This window comes from Cyprinodon tularosa, unplaced genomic scaffold (genome assembly GCF_016077235.1).
Source record: "Cyprinodon tularosa strain WSP-4 unplaced genomic scaffold, ASM1607723v1 ctg76, whole genome shotgun sequence".
Classification (NCBI taxonomy): domain Eukaryota; kingdom Metazoa; phylum Chordata; class Actinopteri; order Cyprinodontiformes; family Cyprinodontidae; genus Cyprinodon; species Cyprinodon tularosa.
In genome coordinates this window covers 2,494,288-2,511,275 of record NW_024039518.1, presented here as the reverse complement: position 1 = coordinate 2,511,275, position 16,988 = coordinate 2,494,288, and the positions used below count along the sequence as shown (strand labels likewise).

At 38.3% G+C, this 16,988-nt stretch overlaps 1 protein-coding gene and 2 non-coding genes across 3 annotated transcripts in view; 2 read left to right on the top strand and 1 right to left on the bottom strand.

Annotated features, from left to right (window-relative positions):
* Window positions 1-566: 566 nt before the first annotated feature.
* On the top strand, window positions 567-640 carry trnan-guu. Its single transcript has one exon. It is a non-coding gene; the product is annotated as a tRNA-Asn (tRNA).
* Window positions 641-1,256: 616 nt separating this feature from the next.
* Window positions 1,257-1,330, top strand: trnan-guu. Its single transcript has one exon. It is a non-coding gene; the product is annotated as a tRNA-Asn (tRNA).
* A 2,957-nt stretch (window positions 1,331-4,287) lies between these two features.
* Window positions 4,288-16,988, bottom strand: part of gba2 (glucosidase, beta (bile acid) 2) — a 35,320-nt gene continuing 22,619 nt past the window's right edge. The window contains exons 13-18 of the mRNA XM_038270348.1: window positions 13,161-13,312; window positions 11,398-11,504; window positions 11,113-11,255; window positions 9,479-9,594; window positions 8,489-8,680; window positions 4,288-4,500 (exon numbers count right to left, since the gene is read on the bottom strand). Of these exons, the coding sequence (XP_038126276.1) occupies window positions 4,288-4,500; window positions 8,489-8,680; window positions 9,479-9,594; window positions 11,113-11,255; window positions 11,398-11,504; window positions 13,161-13,312 (923 nt within the window). The remainder of the gene's footprint in view (window positions 4,501-8,488; window positions 8,681-9,478; window positions 9,595-11,112; window positions 11,256-11,397; window positions 11,505-13,160; window positions 13,313-16,988) is intronic.

Below are 16,988 nucleotides of genomic sequence, written 5' to 3'. Positions count from 1 at the left end.
TTGCTTTGGAGCTGATATTAAAGGATTAAGATATTAACCGCCAGACAACAAGAAATAATAGCATAAAGAAATTATTAATTAACTTATTTCAATTATGCGACAAAAGAAAAATGAAAATGGTATAGATAATTCCACATTATTGCTCTTATTTTGAAACATATTCCCCAGGCGTAATTCTTAGTATATGCACGACATAAAAAAAAAAAAAAAAAAGTGGAGGTTGGCTTGAAGACCATAGTGAAGGAAAATTAGGCAGCTTGGATTATCCACCTCTCTTTGTAACTTTAAATCGTTTGTTGCGGTGGCAAAATGTCAGCCGTGTCTAAACTAAAGAATCAAGGCAAGTCGGAACGAAACAAACCGTGGAGTTCTCTTATTCTTTAATTCACTGTTTACACATAGGACGAAGGACACAGCATTCCAAAGGAGCAGTTGATTGATTTCAGCCATTTTTTAGGGTTTCAAGAGCAGAAGTAGTTTAGTCCGAGATGAAATAAATCAGTTCAGATTACAAAAAAAGAAGAGACGCGAAATAATTTTGCAGTTGTTGATGTGATGCATTCAAGGTCTCTGTGGCGCAATCGGTTAGCTCGTTCGGCTGTTAACCGAAAGGTTGGTGGTTCGAGCCCACCCAGGGACGACAACTTTTTTTGTTAACATACTTTTTTTCATGAAAACATTACATAATGTATGTTACTACCAGGGACTAATCAAGGGTATACCCCGCCTCTAACGCGCGATAGATGGTAATTAGGCAGCAGAACCCTCGCCCAAATGTAGTTCTCAAAGCTGTCCAGCAGATGTCGACAGTGAGACGGGCATCGAGCGAATCGAGCATGGAGTCAAATTAGTTCACCCCGGGACTCCCATCACTAGCTAGCTAGCAGAGAACAGCACAGTAGGAGATATGTTTGAGTGGTTTTGCAAGTGGTTTTAACTGCCATTGAAGTTGCTTTGTGTAGATTGTTGGACAAAACAAAATCATACCAACGTCCACCGCGAGTAAAGAATTAAGGTATGTCATGAAAAAATAAAACAGTTGAAGTGCGCTTCTTCTTTAATTCACCGCTTACACCACATGGACGAAAGATACGGCATTCCATCGCAGGAAGTGCTTTGAATTTTCTATGTGCCCAAGAGCAGAAATAGTTAAGCTATAGCTGGAGTAAACCAGTTTAGATAAACTTGCAATCAAAGCAGGGATAGATCGAGTGCAGCGAAGGGTAATTTGAGTGGCTTTCCCGTGCTGCATTCAAGTCTCTGTGGCGCAATCGGTTAGCGCGTTCGGCTGTTAACCGAAAGGTTGGTGGTTCGAGCCCACCCAGGGACGACTTGCTTTTTAAAATTTTTTTTTTTTTTTTTTTTTAAAGAAAAGTCGTATAATTTATGTTAATACAAGGTACCTTTGAGACCAAAACCCATTCACTTTACCTAAAAGCGTTTTTTTTTTCTTATGATCAATAACCTTTTACAGCAAATTGCACTGTGAAATTTTTAGTTATGCCTCAAAATATTGTTTTCTATCATTTGATTCCAAATTTTTCTTTGAATAAAAGTGATTTATTCTAATCTATATACAGGTGCTGGTCATAAAATTAGAATATCATGAAAAAGTAGATTGATTTCAGTAATTCCATTTAAAAAGTGAAACTTGTATATTATATTCATACATTACATACAAACTCATATATTTCAGATGTTTATTTTGTTTAATTTTGATGATTACAAATGACAACAAATAAAAATCTAAAATTCATCATATCAGAAAATTAGAATATTGTGAAAAGGTTCAAAATTGATGGCCCCTGGTGCCACACTCTAATCAGCTAATTAACTCAAACCACCTGCAAAAGCCTTTAAATGGTCTTTCAGTCTAGTTCTATAGGCTACACAATCATGGGGAAGACTGCTGACTTGACAGTTGTCCAAAAGACGACCATCGACACCTTGCACAAGGAGGGCAAGACACAAAAGGTCATCGCTAAACAGGCTGGCTGTTCACAGAGCTCAGTGTCCAAGCACATTAATAGAGAGGCGAAGGGAAGGAAAAGATGTGGTCGAAAAAAGTGTACAAGCAAGAGAGATAACCGCACCCTGGAGAGGATTGTGAAACAAAACCCATTCAAAAATGTGGGGGAGATTCACAAAGAGTGGACTGCAGCTGGAGTGAGTGCTTCAAGAACCACCACACACAGACGTATGAAAGACATGGGTTTCTGCTGTCGCATTCCTTGTGTCAAGCCACTCTTGAATCACAGACAGCGTCAGAAGCGTCTTGCCTGGGCTAAAGAGAAACAGGACTGGACTGCTGGTGAGTGGTCCAAAGTCATGTTCTCTGATGAAAGTAAATTTTGCATTTCCTTTGGAAATCAAGGTCCCAGAGTCTGGAGGAAAAGAAGAGAGGCACTTCATCCACGTTGCTTGAAGTCCAGTGTAAAGTTTCCACAGTCAGTGATGGTTTGGGGTGCCATGTCATCTGCTGGTGTTGGTCCATTGTGTTTTCTGAGGTCCAGGGTCAACGCAGCCACATACCAGGAAATTTTAGAGCACTTCATGCTTCCTGCAGCTGACCAACTTTTTGGAGATGCAGATTTCATTTTCCAACAGGACTTGGCACCTGCACACAGTGCCAAAGCTACCAGTACCTGGTTGAAGGACCATGGTATCCCTGTTCTTAATTGGCCAGCAAACTCTCCTGACCTTAACCCCATAGAAAATCTATGGGGTATTGTGAAGAAGAAGATGCAATACACCAGACCCAACAATTCAGAAGAGCTAAAAGCCACTATTAGAGCAACCTGGGCTATCATAACACCTGAGCAGTGCCACAGACTGATCGACTCCATGCCACGCCGCATTGCTGCAGTAATACAGGCCAAAGGAGGCCCAACTAAATACTGAGTGCTGTACATGCTCATACTTTTCATGTTCATACTTTTCAGTTGGCCAACATTTCTATAAATCCTTTGTTTTTATTGGTCTTCAGTAATATTCTAATTTTCTGATATGATGAATTTGAGATTTTCATTTGTTGTCATTTGTAATCATCAAAATTAAACAAAATAAACATCTGAAATATATGAGTTTGTATGTAATGTATGAATATAATATACAAGTTTCACTTTTTAAATGGAATTACTGAAATCAATCTACTTTTTCATGATATTCTAATTTTATGACCAGCACCTGTAGATAACTATTTATTTAAAACGCTAATTTAAACTCACTGAAGCACACCTACGTTCTTTACATACAGATAATTGAAACAGTAAATAGTCCTGCATGGGACCCTCTTCTTGTTGCCCATGGCTGCTGGAGGTGTGTGTGGCTGACTGGAGGCTGACAATGCTACACCTGACTCTGTTGGGCATCCCCGTCTATAATTCTCTCATAGATTGGTGCAGTCAGGGGAAATATAATGTGCCTCTTTGTCGTCAGAGTGCAATGTCCTTAAACAGAGTTTAGAGATGGAAAGCAGTCCTCTGGGTCTTGTTTTCGTGTCACCGTTTAAAGCGGCCACACAAAACGTTGCATTGCTCACCTAGTTCCATACAGACACTCTGAGTTCAGGGATAAATCAATGCTGTGACAGGTTGTTCGGTACATTTCCACACTGAAAACTGCAGGGCTCTACCAGATGTTTTCAGTAAATCACATGTACTCTCACAGCTTAAGAAATAATTATTATCTGCAATGTTTGCTGCTCAAACTGCCTTATTTTGGCTCATTTCCAGACATAACAGTATCTCAAAAATCCATATCTTAAAAAAGCAACAAAACTTTTTGTTGAATTTCAATCCTTTATTCCAACGATTGTCGTGAGTTTTTATTAAATGTTGCTGCAACGTTTAAAATAAAATAATGAAAAAAAAAACATTTTTTAAACATTTAAATATGACTCCTTAGCACACATTCTAATGCTGAACTTTGTTTTAACTAGAATAAGAACAAAAATTGACATTGCATACAGACTTGCTGCAAATGTGCAAATACCATTGGCATGTTAGCAAATGTAGTGCTTGCATATTTATACAATGTTAAGAATGTGCATTGTTACAAAAAAAATAAAATGGCATTCTTAACCTGCATTAGGTGCAGACTTCATTTTGAAAATGCCCAACCACAAAAAGTGCAAGACAGTTTGCAGTGCCTTGAGAAACCTTTGAAAACATGATTGTATACTAATAACAGTGATTCAGATAATGTACTATGGAGAACAACAAAGTAATGTAAAGGGAATCATTTTCAGAATTTGTTTTTATTATTTTTTTCACCCCAAGTGATGGCTCAAGGTTCGGCTTTAGGCAGACTGGTGTTTTCCCTTGGGGTCGTGTTATAAGCGAGCTGCATGGCCCAAACACTAAGAGGCCTCATGTAGGCCAGAGAGCGGTAGATGTTCTTCTCGCAGTAGGCTTCAGGAGTCTGAAAGGCCATGCCGAGTCTCTCCCACACCGTCCGGTAGCATCCCTCTGCAGTGCGCATGCCTTCTTCAAACATACCCTGAGGAACGTCAGAAAATAAAACAGCCATGTCAGGGTCTGATCCATCACAATTACACAACAAAGTTAGACTTAAGTTAATAAAAAACAAAGAACTACTATAAATGACAATAAAGGTCGTCTAAGGCTAACATAGGTCCAACTAAAGAATGATAGTTTGGATGAGTAAAGCAGCCAAAAAAAGGCTGAAACCAAAAGGCTTCAAACAAATAAGAGAAGTTTAGTTTTCATTAAAATTCACTAATTGATAAAAGCTTAATTTTATCTTGACAGCTAACTAAAAGCTTTGGAGAACTGCTTTTAAAAAAATAAATAAAAAAGGCTGACTAAGGCTACGTTCATACTGCAGGCCTTGATGCTCAATCCCAATATATATATTTTTTTTTATAAAATTTGTTTGTTTTTTTTAATGGTCGTTCACATTTCCAAATATATGCGACCTGCTCAGATCTCCAGTGTTTAATGCATTCATACAACTTAAGTGTCCCGCGTGCGCAGTAGAGGACGCAATGATGTCACAAACAAGCATGCACTGTGTTTACGGAAGTAAATATGGATGGTAGCGCTGCAGCTCATCTTGCGATTTTTCCCGCCAACCTGAACAACTCAATCTTTTCAAGATGGTTAAAAAAAAAGACTGCTCTTTATATTATTGTTGGCCATGGTTGTTTTTTTACTGATTCTGCACAGCATGACGCAGAATACTGACCTTTGTTGAGTATTAATGGCGTACAGGTCGGATGAATGCAACTTGACAGTTCACACAGGTCGCATTTCAAAAGATCAGATTCATATCGGATTCAGGACCACATAGCCAAGTGGCCTGGGTCGCATTGGAAAAAATCGTACCTGTGTTGTTCAGACTACCATGAAAACTTCAGATACAGGCGTATATATGTGCAAGGGGAAAAAAATTGATTTGGGTCACTTTAGGTTGCTGTGTGAACGTAGCCATATTGATTTTTTTCCCCTATCATTATTTCCTGAATCGCAACTTGGATGATCAAAACAAAGCTGGTTCTAAAATACAGCCCTTAGGAACACCACATGTAAGGATTTTGCTCCCACTAAAATATAATCATTAATATGAACAAATAAACTTCTGTATTTCAAATAAGGATCCCTAGGAGGACATTAGCGTTTACATGGTTAACACCTGCATTTGCATTTTAAAATCTCTAAAGATATAATCCCCAAGATTGCCAATGTAATCCCTTAGCCAGTTGTTTTAGTGCAGTGATTAAATATAACATTGGAGCGTTTCGTATAAAGCTCTCTGTGTGATGTTCAGGCAGCGTTTCGAGAAATCCTAAAATGTGTTATGCTGGGAAATAGATCATATCTCCTAAATTAAAGCATTACTTTAATAATGTAAAAATAAAGAAGTTATTATTTCATACAGTTATAATAAGATCTGTTTCATAATTTTCTAGTTAGTCCATTATTCTACTAAAAAAACCAAAACAAGTTGTTTCACTATGCGCTAATAATTGTTAACCTGACAGAAGCCAGATTGATATGTGTTGAACTGAGTTTAGTTCTACGTTATCAACATGGGGTGGCTGCCGTTTAGTCAGTTCGTGAAAAGCAGGGACCTTTAGTACAATAATTGCCAGCTAGTACCCGCCTTCCATAATACGCTTTCAGCCAAACGTAGCAGCAAATCGCAACATTTCATAAGCTGATAAATCAAACAAATCCTGTCAGAAGAAAAGCACAGACATCTTTCCCATCTACAGATGCACAAAATGCTTCTCTTTGCTACTTTTTTAAACGAGAAATTGTCACAGTTTTAGCTAAAACCATGTTGGTTATGCTTCAGCAAGGCCCTTCTGACTGTCATCATTGTTTTTTATTTTTTTTATTTTGTATTTTTCAATTTTGCTATAAAACACACAAAAAGGAATGTGAACAGAGAAGGGCTATAAAAGACTGCCGTCATTCTTATTTGTCCCGCCCCCAAAAAACACTGCTGATATGTCATTGGTTTGACTTGTTGTTAGGAGACGGACGTGTTAGCGGGACTCTTTCAAGATGGATTTGTTGTGAGACTGAAAACTCAGATGACGCGACAATCAAGCTTGCAGCGCAAAGTTAAATAATCGTTCATCTAAAATTCAACTATTCCAAAAGTTCCAATGCAACGTGTTGAAAATTAAAGATAAAATGTGAAATCTCAAGGTTTTTTTTCTTCAATCATAACGGAAAGAGAAGCTTTGGATTAAACTGAACAAAAAAAGCAACAAAACAAAAGTTAATCAGATCGTATACTAATTAACTAATTTCAGCATAGATTCTTTTTTTTTAAAAGTGTTGAAAGTAGGCCCATATGCTCTGCAGCAGGGTGAGGTATAAAACCCAGGGAATTATATTAGGTTTCTAGGACTTTTTTTTCCTAAAATACAACTTCACAACCAGTTATATAATTTTCACACTGTATAAACATATGTCAAGGCGTTATACTTAATTATCAATAGGGCTGGGTATTTTTGCCAAAGTCCTGAGTCAATTCAATTTTTTTTAATAAAGCTCTAAATCAATTAATTTCGATTTGATCTGTTTTTACAATAATGAAAGTGGTTCAACTGGGTTTCAAAATACGCATGTATTTTGTTTTTTCCTGTCACATAAAACAAAGTGCAAACTTGTAAATCAGACAGTTTAAACATGAGATGTGAACAAAACTGTCTCATAAGTGCAAACTTGTTTGTGAAAAGTGAATAAGTGAATCCTCACGCAGCCAAGCAGAAATGACACAGCAGACATTAGTGAGCTGCATTATCTTTAAGGTACAAACCATATTTGCTGCATTGTCTGTAACAACTACAGGGTGTTTGCTGGTCAGCCCCCATTTGTTAATGTCTTCAGTCAATCTATTGGCTATATTTGCAGCTGTTTGGGTTGAAGTCATCTTGAGTGCATCTTTCCTGCTTATTTGAATGTGAACGTAACGTGGGTCACTATAAAATTAATCAATCTCATTCCCTAGACATCGATTTTGCAAAAATGTAAAGGAATCGATTCAAAATGGATTAAATCGATTTTTTTACCCAGCCCTACTAAGCAACACAGAATATACAGTGAACAGGACACAGAAATAATACATGCTAGAGGTCACGTACGAATCTTTGCAAAAACAAGACCTTAACTGGTGACCTGCAAGGTAGGCTTTTGAGCCAAGAGATTTTGGCAAAAAAACAGGAAACATCTCTTTCCTGTTTAAGAATCGGAGCCAAACAGGCACATTTAGGACACACATACATAAACACGCACACCAGCAAGATTTCAAAATAGCACTTGGTGCTAGGGTATAAATACAGCTTGAAATATGTCTGCCATTTCAGGGGAAAAAATGAGATGTCTGACGATGTAGCGCTGAACTTATGAAGTTTTTAAGACAGCTGTAGGAATTCGAATTGTCAATAAATGTTTCCCCCCTCCGGAGGACAAAATGGTGTGAATCATGTTCAAGAGTCCTTCTTTCTGTCATAAGAGAATTCTACCAACGAGCTTCCACAACAGCATCTTCAGAGACCAGAAAACAAAAAGGTTGGAGACTTTAGTCAGTGGTATGTGACACTTTAGCATAAAATAGAGTTGTCTAAATGAACTTTTCCTGCATCTATAGACAGCCTAGTGCTCCGTTTACCTCGCACTGGGACAGCAAGACCTTATGGACATGTGAATGTTTTGACTAATGGGCTTTGTGCTTTCTCCTGTACAGACTGTTATCAGTGAAGATAAAATGTTTGTACTGATGAAAGGTATGAACTAATAAAATCTAGCAAACTTTGTAGGATCAGTCATCCAGGAAATGACAATACTCAGTGCCTTAGTCTACTTTTCCATTTACTAACTCCTGTCAGTTCCTTTTGTTAAATAAAGGAAATGTTTGTTCAAATAATAAGCTGCATGCAGACCTCTATCATCCAGACATCTCAATTCTGAATCAAAATCTCAAAAGAAATAAAAATAATGTGTGCACTCACCTCATGGATCATAGTCGCTGCCAGCCCGTACACAACTCCGATCCAGACCTCATCTGATTGGACACTGGAGCGGTCTGGCACTCCCTCAGGGCGCATGCCGTTAACCGCACCCATGTGGCCTTCAGAGAAGCTCATAACATTCAAATCGAAGACGGATTTCAACGCGCCTTGGATCTTTTCCTTAGGAAATGCCTTGAGAGGGAGAAAAGAGGGGATGGTACGGAAACATTTAGATACTGGAATCACAAGCAAACGTTTGTGTATGCCGGTGGTTCTTTTTCTCATATTCATCTACTGCTGTATGTCCAAAAAAAAATTGCCAGTGTGACATTTAGGTCATTTGGTTTGACCTTAATAATTACTTTATGAAACGCAAAACATTCAGACATAAATATTGTATATTGCAATTAAGATACAAATATAGAGCTATTATTTTTGGCTCTGTATCACCCATATCTGCTGGAAATTATTGCTTTTTGGGTTTTTTATTTTCACAGCCATACTGCATCCATGTCCCATGTTTGAACATGTATTTAAAGGGGAACGCCGGTGTTTTTACATTGGGCCCTTGATTTTACATTATTACATCATGTTCTACTCACCCATTTGAGTTTTGTGTCGTTTGGAGCTTTTCTGAACATATTCCATTAGGTTATATCCAAATAACATCTTCCTCTGGGCAACCACTTGAAGGCACAAACTAAACTGTTCATAATTTATCATTTATGGTACGCCAGCATTTATAACATGTAGGCGAATCACTGTCCCCCAGACATCCGCGGTTATATTTTTTTATATTAATATTTTTTTTAAACAAAGCGGAGTGTGAATGACTTTATCCGCGCGCGTAAAATCAAGGGCCCAATGTAAATAAAAAAAACGGCCTTCCCCTTTAACATTTTGCCACACTACAGTTGCAGTTTATATATATTGTAAATATGTGATAATTTGCTTAATAAATACGTTGCCACAGCTGTATTTTAAACTCACCTGGTAGGCTTCTTCTTCCAGCCCAGATGCTCTAAGGAACCAGTGCCCGGCACATTGATCAGCCATGACGCTGTTAGAGAGCTCCCTCTTACTGCTATCATAGTTATAGTATTTCCCTAAACATAAAAGGGAGGGTAAAATAAAAGACATTATTATCAACATGTTGTTTTTTTTATTTATTAAATGCATCAAAACCTTCTTAACCTTGTGTATAAAGATAGTCTGTATTCATTTCTACTGGCCTGTGTGGATTTTTTTTCTCTTTACCAATAAAATGCAAAAACAATCTAAAAATGTTTACTCAATCTAAAGATGATGAGTAACAATTTCTTAAAATAAATGTATTCAACCTTAATTTGTGGCGGTAAATATGATGATCTCTGCCAATAGTATTTATACCCTTAAAATAGGATAATTAGATATTATGCACTTGAAATAAGAGACTGCAGTCTTATTCCATTGGCTTAGTCTCATTTACCTGCTAAATTCAAGAAAATATGCACTTATTTAAAAAAAAAAACTTGCTTAGATTTCAATTTTATGCGCTGTACACTGCAAAAACAATCTAGAAATAAATCAACAGTAGTTAAATTAGGTGTATTTTCCCTAATTTTAGCAGGTAAATAAGACAATCTGCCATTGGAATGAGTATTTTTACTCATAAAATATGTTAATTAGATAATATGCACTTCATATGTAATTGTTTTTTCTTATTTTAAATGTAAACTGTCTTGTTCCATTAGCAAAGTCTCTCACTTATCTCCTCATTTCAAGAAAAAAATGCATATTTTAAGAAAAAAAGACTTCCTTAGATAAAAAAATGTTGCAGTGTATTATTCTACTATGATTATTTCTGATGGTCCAAATATGTTTACATGAGCACAGAATCTCTCTTCATACTCTGTCTTTCTACCAGCATCTAATTTGCGGCAACAATGACTGCAGATATTTTTGCATTTCAGTTTCACAACTTTCACAAGTACTAAAATAGAAGCATAAACTGCAGACGTAGTAGAGTTTCCGATTTAAAAAAAAAAAAAACGCTTTGCATTCGGTAAATGTTTACACTTGGGTGGAGGACCATATCCTTCACCCATCAATTTGCGCCTTTTAGAATATTATTGGTATATTTAAGGCAAAAACACACAAAACAGTTTGCATACAGTGTTTGTTGTAGAGCAAACACAGATCACTTTGTGCCTTCTTTGAAAATCAGCTTACAAGCACATTTGCACCAGTTTCAAAAACACAGATTTTCTAAAAATCAGGCCCTTTGTTGTGTTATACTTTTACAATTTACAGTGGTTTACAGAGCCTACTGACGTGCTTTAGAAGCTTATTCCACAGCTTGTGTTTAGTTTCACTTTGAATTCAGGTAAAAAAAAAAAACAATTTAAAAGTGTTTTTTTTTTAGAAGAATAAAGGGAAAAAAATTGACTGTATTAGTAGGAATTGCTAAGAAATAAATTAAAGATTTTATTTTCAAGCGAGGGATGATGCATTTATGCTCTGGATGTTGTAATTCTGGTTCAGTGGCAGTTTATCATTTCATATCATCTCAACAATCAAATCCAGGCTAACTCATCCCAAACTGTTCCCTCAGTGTTAAATGACAGATATTAGGTGGAGCATACCGTTCCATAACAGTTTATCAAAAGCAGCACTGCCCCTGTCCAGCAGGTCCTTATAACGTCGGTGTTCCTCTTCATTGTCCAGCAGTCTGGCCATTTTACACATCACACATAAGGAAGCCAGCCACAGTCCGCCACAATATGCACTGCAGGATAGAAAGAAACCCAGTCAACTAGAGATATGTTACTTAGCAAAACTATGTCCTAGCTGTAGTTATGAGGAGTGTGCAAACACAAGAAAGATATTTTTAATTTCATCCGAGGTGTTTTGAGTGAACTGTGCCTCACCTTGGTCCAGTAACAGCCCAACCATCATACGTCTGATCGGCATATCCAGAGTTCTCTATCAGGCCGTCTCCGTCCTGGTCAAACTTCAGCTCAGACTCCATCACTGCCTAAAAGATCAACCACCAAGAATTTAGTTAATGAGCAAAAGTAATAAAATGGGTTGGAAGGAAAGGAAGAAGCACAGGAAGCACCCGATGTAGGACATAATTCAGGATATCAGGTTAGCAGGGGAGGGGGGAGGACACAGGGGGAAGGAATTATGATAAAATGGAGGTAGAACACAAAAGATGGGAGTGAGAAAGAAAGAAGGGAGGAAAATTTAAAGGGAGAGAAGGATGGAAACACAGATAAGAAAAATGCACCTATCAATTTTTTTCCAAACCAATCCGAAACCGATACCTAGGCTGAGTGTATCGGCCGATGCCTATACGATTCAACCATATCTGATCCAGCCAATTAGTGAGTATTGGAGCCAATATCCGATCCAGCCAATTAGTGAGTATTGGAGCCAATATCCGATCCAGCCAATTAGTGAGTATCGGAGCCAATATCCGATCCAGCCAATTAGTGAGTATTGGAGCCAATATCCGATCCAGCCAATTAGTGAGTATCGGAGCCAATATCCGATCCAGCCAATTAGTGAGTATCGGAGCCAATATCCGATCCAGCCAATTAGTGAGCATCGGAGCCAATATCCGATCCAGCCAATTAGTGAGCATCGGAGCCAATATCCGATCCAGCCAATTAGTGAGTATTGGAGCCAATATCCGATCCAGCCAATTAGTGAGTATTGGAGCCAATATCCGATCCAGCCAATTAGTGAGTATCGGAGCCAATATCCGATCCAGCCAATTAGTGAGTATCGGAGCCAATATCCGATCCAGCCAATTAGTGAGTATCGGAGCCAATATCCGATCCAGCCAATTAGTGAGTATCGGAGCCAATATCCGATCCAGCCAATTAGTGAGTATTGGAGCCAATATCCGATCCAGCCAATTAGTGAGTATCGGAGCCAATATCCGATCCAGCCAATTAGTGAGTATCGGAGCCAATATCCGATCCAGCCAATTAGTGAGTATTGGAGCCAATATCCGATCCAGCCAATTAGTGAGTATTGGAGCCAATATCCGATCCAGCCAATTAGTGAGTATTGGAGCCAATATCCGATCCAGCAAATTAGTGAGTATTGGAGCCAATATCCGATCCAGCCAATTAGTGAGTATTGGAGCCAATATCCGATCCAGCCAATTAGTGAGTATTGGAGCCAATATCCGATCCAGCCAATTAGTGAGTATCGGAGCCAATATCCGATCCAGCCAATTAGTGAGTATTGGAGCCAATATCCGATCCAGCCAATTAGTGAGTATTGGAGCCAATATCCGATCCAGCCAAAGTATTGGAGCCAATATCCGATCCAGCCAATTAGTGAGTATCGGAGCCAATATCCGATCCAGCCAATTAGTGAGTATCGGAGCCAATATCCGATCCAGCCAATTAGTGAGTATTGGAGCCAATATCCGATCCAGCCAATTAGTGAGTATCAGAGCAGATATCCGATCCAGGTATCGGATCGGTGCATCTCTAACAGATAACAAGGAGGGAAGTATTTAAGGATGAGGAGGAATTAGACAATGGGGTAAAGATTGGAAACAAATATTTAACGTTAGTATTATTTAATTTTTTCCATCTTTTTCCAAACCTGTAATAATTATCATACTTAAATGTTTGCAACATGAGGTCACTGGTTTGCCTCACAGTTATACCTGGCAGATGGGCCACATGTCCTGCAGGTACTGTCTGTCCCGGGTCAGATGGAAGTCCCTGTAGACCTGCAGGACAAACTTCAGGTTCAGGTCCTTCCAGTCTGCTGTGTCATGGATGAGGTAAGCGTTTAACCTCTGCCAAGGTTCATCATCTGGAAAGAAATGTTTTTGGTTTTATAAAAGGCACACGGCAGACCTTGTGACCTAAAGGGTTTACGCATATGAAGTATTTAAAATTATTTCTCAGGCCAATATACAGCGATTGACTACCAATGCTAAGAGCAGTGCTCTACTCTTGAAATACAGACTACAGTATTCTCCTATCCCTGCAGAGATCTGCCCCGCAGCAGACGAGCAGCCCCGCTCACCTGTTAGTGTTTAATAAACGTTTTAAACTTTCCCACTGCCTGTCTCGCCTCGAATTCTGGGTCCAATATTCTGACATCATTACATTTTTACAGGTTTGCTTAAAAAGATTTATATAGTAGCCCATAATATAATAGTGAAACATAAAGTCAGGAAAATGTCTCATAGAAAATGTTTTTTATTTGCATTTCAAATCAATATATTACTGATAGCAAATGACATGTATCTCTTGGACCTTGGAATATTACATGCCAGTCGCTGCTCCATTCAAGGCTATGACCTCATCGTTGTCTTGGAAAAACCGATGTGTAGACATTTACTCTCTTGTTCTCTGACAATAGAGTTCAAGCACCGCTATAGTAGTAGCGACATTCCTGCATTAAGTGGTTTGCTTAATTAATTGGTGATGTTTAGAACAGGATGACATACAAAAGAGGAACCCATTATATCCAGATTACGTTCTGGTCATACATGGTTAAATAGCAGCCTACATGATTTAAAATGGGAATAAACCAGATTAGCTCACTGATTTGTGCGTTGATCACATAACTATGTTCTTCTCTCCAAAACACACAGCTGCACCGCAGGCTTTGGAAGAAAAATCCAATCCATCACGGCGGGGCGGTGCTGATCCCCGCATTATTAACCCTTTATTTCGTATTGATGATTAAAAGTATTTATAACTATATTATTTTACAGTACAGTACAGTAGTTAACATTTATACCGTACTTTTATTTGTTAAACAAATGCTTGGGCCTGTATAAAGTTTTTATTCCCTGATTTCAATGTTGTAAGGAGTATTTCATCGTATGATAACTCAAAAAAAAAAAAAAAAAAGGTTTCTACTTGACGTATTTCACCTATCGCTGGTTCTTTTTGGAACGTAACCTCCGCGATAAACGAGGGTTCACTGTATTTAAAATGGAAATACTCCGGATTAGCTCACTGACTTTTGGGTGGGTCACAACCATCCCTGACAACAGTTTAGAAACGCCGCTATTCATCGCGGCAGCAAGCAGCATTCTTGCATAATGTGCCCAAAAAGCCTGGGGGGTTGGGCCTTTCATGCTTGTTGTATCAGGCATCATAGCGTCCTTTTCCAGATCAAACTGAAAATTTTACCAGCTAGATGATAATAAAAATAACAAAAATAGTATAACAATACGCCTATTATTATCAGAGTAAGATATTGAGGCTGTATAATGATAATCCCTATGGTCTAATGAAATTCCTTGGAAAGGTGGAGCGCACATCAGCTGATCTAAATAAAAGAAAGATGCCATAAAGTCAAACAGCATAATAGGCTACTATCCGTAATGTATATAAATAAGTTAAAGAAGTTATTGTACAATTTCTGATATCATAGGCCATCAAGTGATTAAAAAAAAAAAGAAAAACATTTAAGGCAACATTAATAACTTGACCACAGCTGGGACCGAACCCTTAACCTTTGGAATTGCAGACCATTCAGCCTATCCTCTACGCTAAATCTAGGGAACAATAGTGTTCTCAGCTTGCAACAACTCATACCCCTCCCAGTCTGCTCATTCACCTGTCTAATCTGACTCATGGGACGCCGAAATGGACTCAGACTGCCACCTAGTGGCTATAGTAGTCACATGTTTTTCACACAATATGTGAAACACGCGGAGCGTGAGTGAAGTGTCCATTTCCAACCAGCGCCCACTGTATGTAAGTAGGATGATGATGCACCGTCATTGCCAGATCATGTGACCTGGAAGAATGTATCGCTTCATGGCCACAGGCTTTTATATCGTCATAGAGCTAAGGCTTTTGCTCTACTATTTATCCACCTGCTCGACTACTGGTCATGGCTATAGCAAGGAAAAACTTCAAACCTTCTGAGTAGGCTTAAAACAGTAAACGTGAAAGGGATCGTGCTCGAGGAAAAGTAGATCATGGAGGGAGTTTGTTCGTTTGTGCAGCTAAAGGAAGAAGCCGGATGCAAAACCGATTCTCTTTTCTCAATGTTATTATTAGACTGTTAAGTTAACACTTTGCTCCTAGTATACAGTCATATCTCTTTGTTATTATTTTTGCAAAGTGGCAATAACATCTGCGGGAGGTAATATATCCAACATGCAGAAACACCTGTGCACATAACATGGCATACATTTTAATGAATACTGTGTTTCTGATACCTTCTGGACGGAAGCTAAAGTTACAAACAGCATGGAAGGCAACTCTGTCATGTCATTTCTGGAAAAAAAAAACAATTTACTACCTCTATTTGGGGTTATTAAGGAAGTGTGCCTTTCTTGTTAATCCAGCCCTTCAATGCTAGAATGTTTATTGAGAGTTACTGGTAGCTGGAATTCTTAACATGATTCTAGCTATTGCATTGGATGTAATGAAACATGCTACAAAGTTGCTCCGCAGTTCTGGGAGGGAGAGAAAGGTGACGCTCATTTATTCAAATCAGGAGGAGATAAGTTTATTTCCCGAAATTGTAGGGTAATGCTTTTTCATGAAACGGAGCCTTCTCCATTAGTTTTAGATGACTGTGATGAGACGGGTAGCCTGGCTGTCTCAGAGGCTGGCAGCTCCCGTTCACTACCTTCTGTTTTCACCGTGGCAGGCAGAAATAGAATGTCCCAGGTGAAGGTAGACAGATGTCACTGTGCACTTACCAAGTTCATTGCTTCACAGAATCGATAAGAGAATTGAGAAGGAATCGAATTGTTTCACAGAATCGATAAGAGAATCAGATTTGGTAAAATCTTATCAATTCCCAACCCTACTCCACTTCCTCTGTAAATTAAATACCTCTGGAGTGTGAAAAGCTGATGATCATTTCTCATAACTCTCTGATTAAATATGGCCTCACTTTGGCGTTCATCACCCTGTTTATTAGTCTATTTTGAGACAAGTATGGAATCAAAAGGCAGAATACCTAACTCACTCCTCGGATCACTCGCCCCACGGTGGATTTGAACTGCTTCCATCTGGGAGGAAATTCAGGCAACCCAAACCAAGAAGAAAATAACTAGCCAAGCCAACATCCAGATCAATTTTGATTTGTTGTTCAGCCCATCTAAACTGATACTCATGGACGAAATTGGGGAGGCAAGTACTTTTAGATAACTATTATGTTAAGTTCAGCACATTTGTCTGTGTTTGTTTCCTCCCCTTTCTCTTTCATCTCTGTTATCCCTCTCCTGACAAAATATATGAATGCATGACATGAACAATTGGGCAATTTGGGGCGCAGCAATCCATGTAGATTAAAAACACAGTTTTACAATTGTTATGAGCTTGGTATATATAAAGTCACATTAATAGATCTGTTTTTTTCCTTTTTTGATGATAATACTATGTAACAATAGTAAATTTGATTTATCAACAAATTTAATAAAACAAATATACTTTACAAGGTTATTGAGAGCTTTATAATGCGGAGGAGGATCTTGAAGTGGATCTGCTACTCTATGGAACCAGTA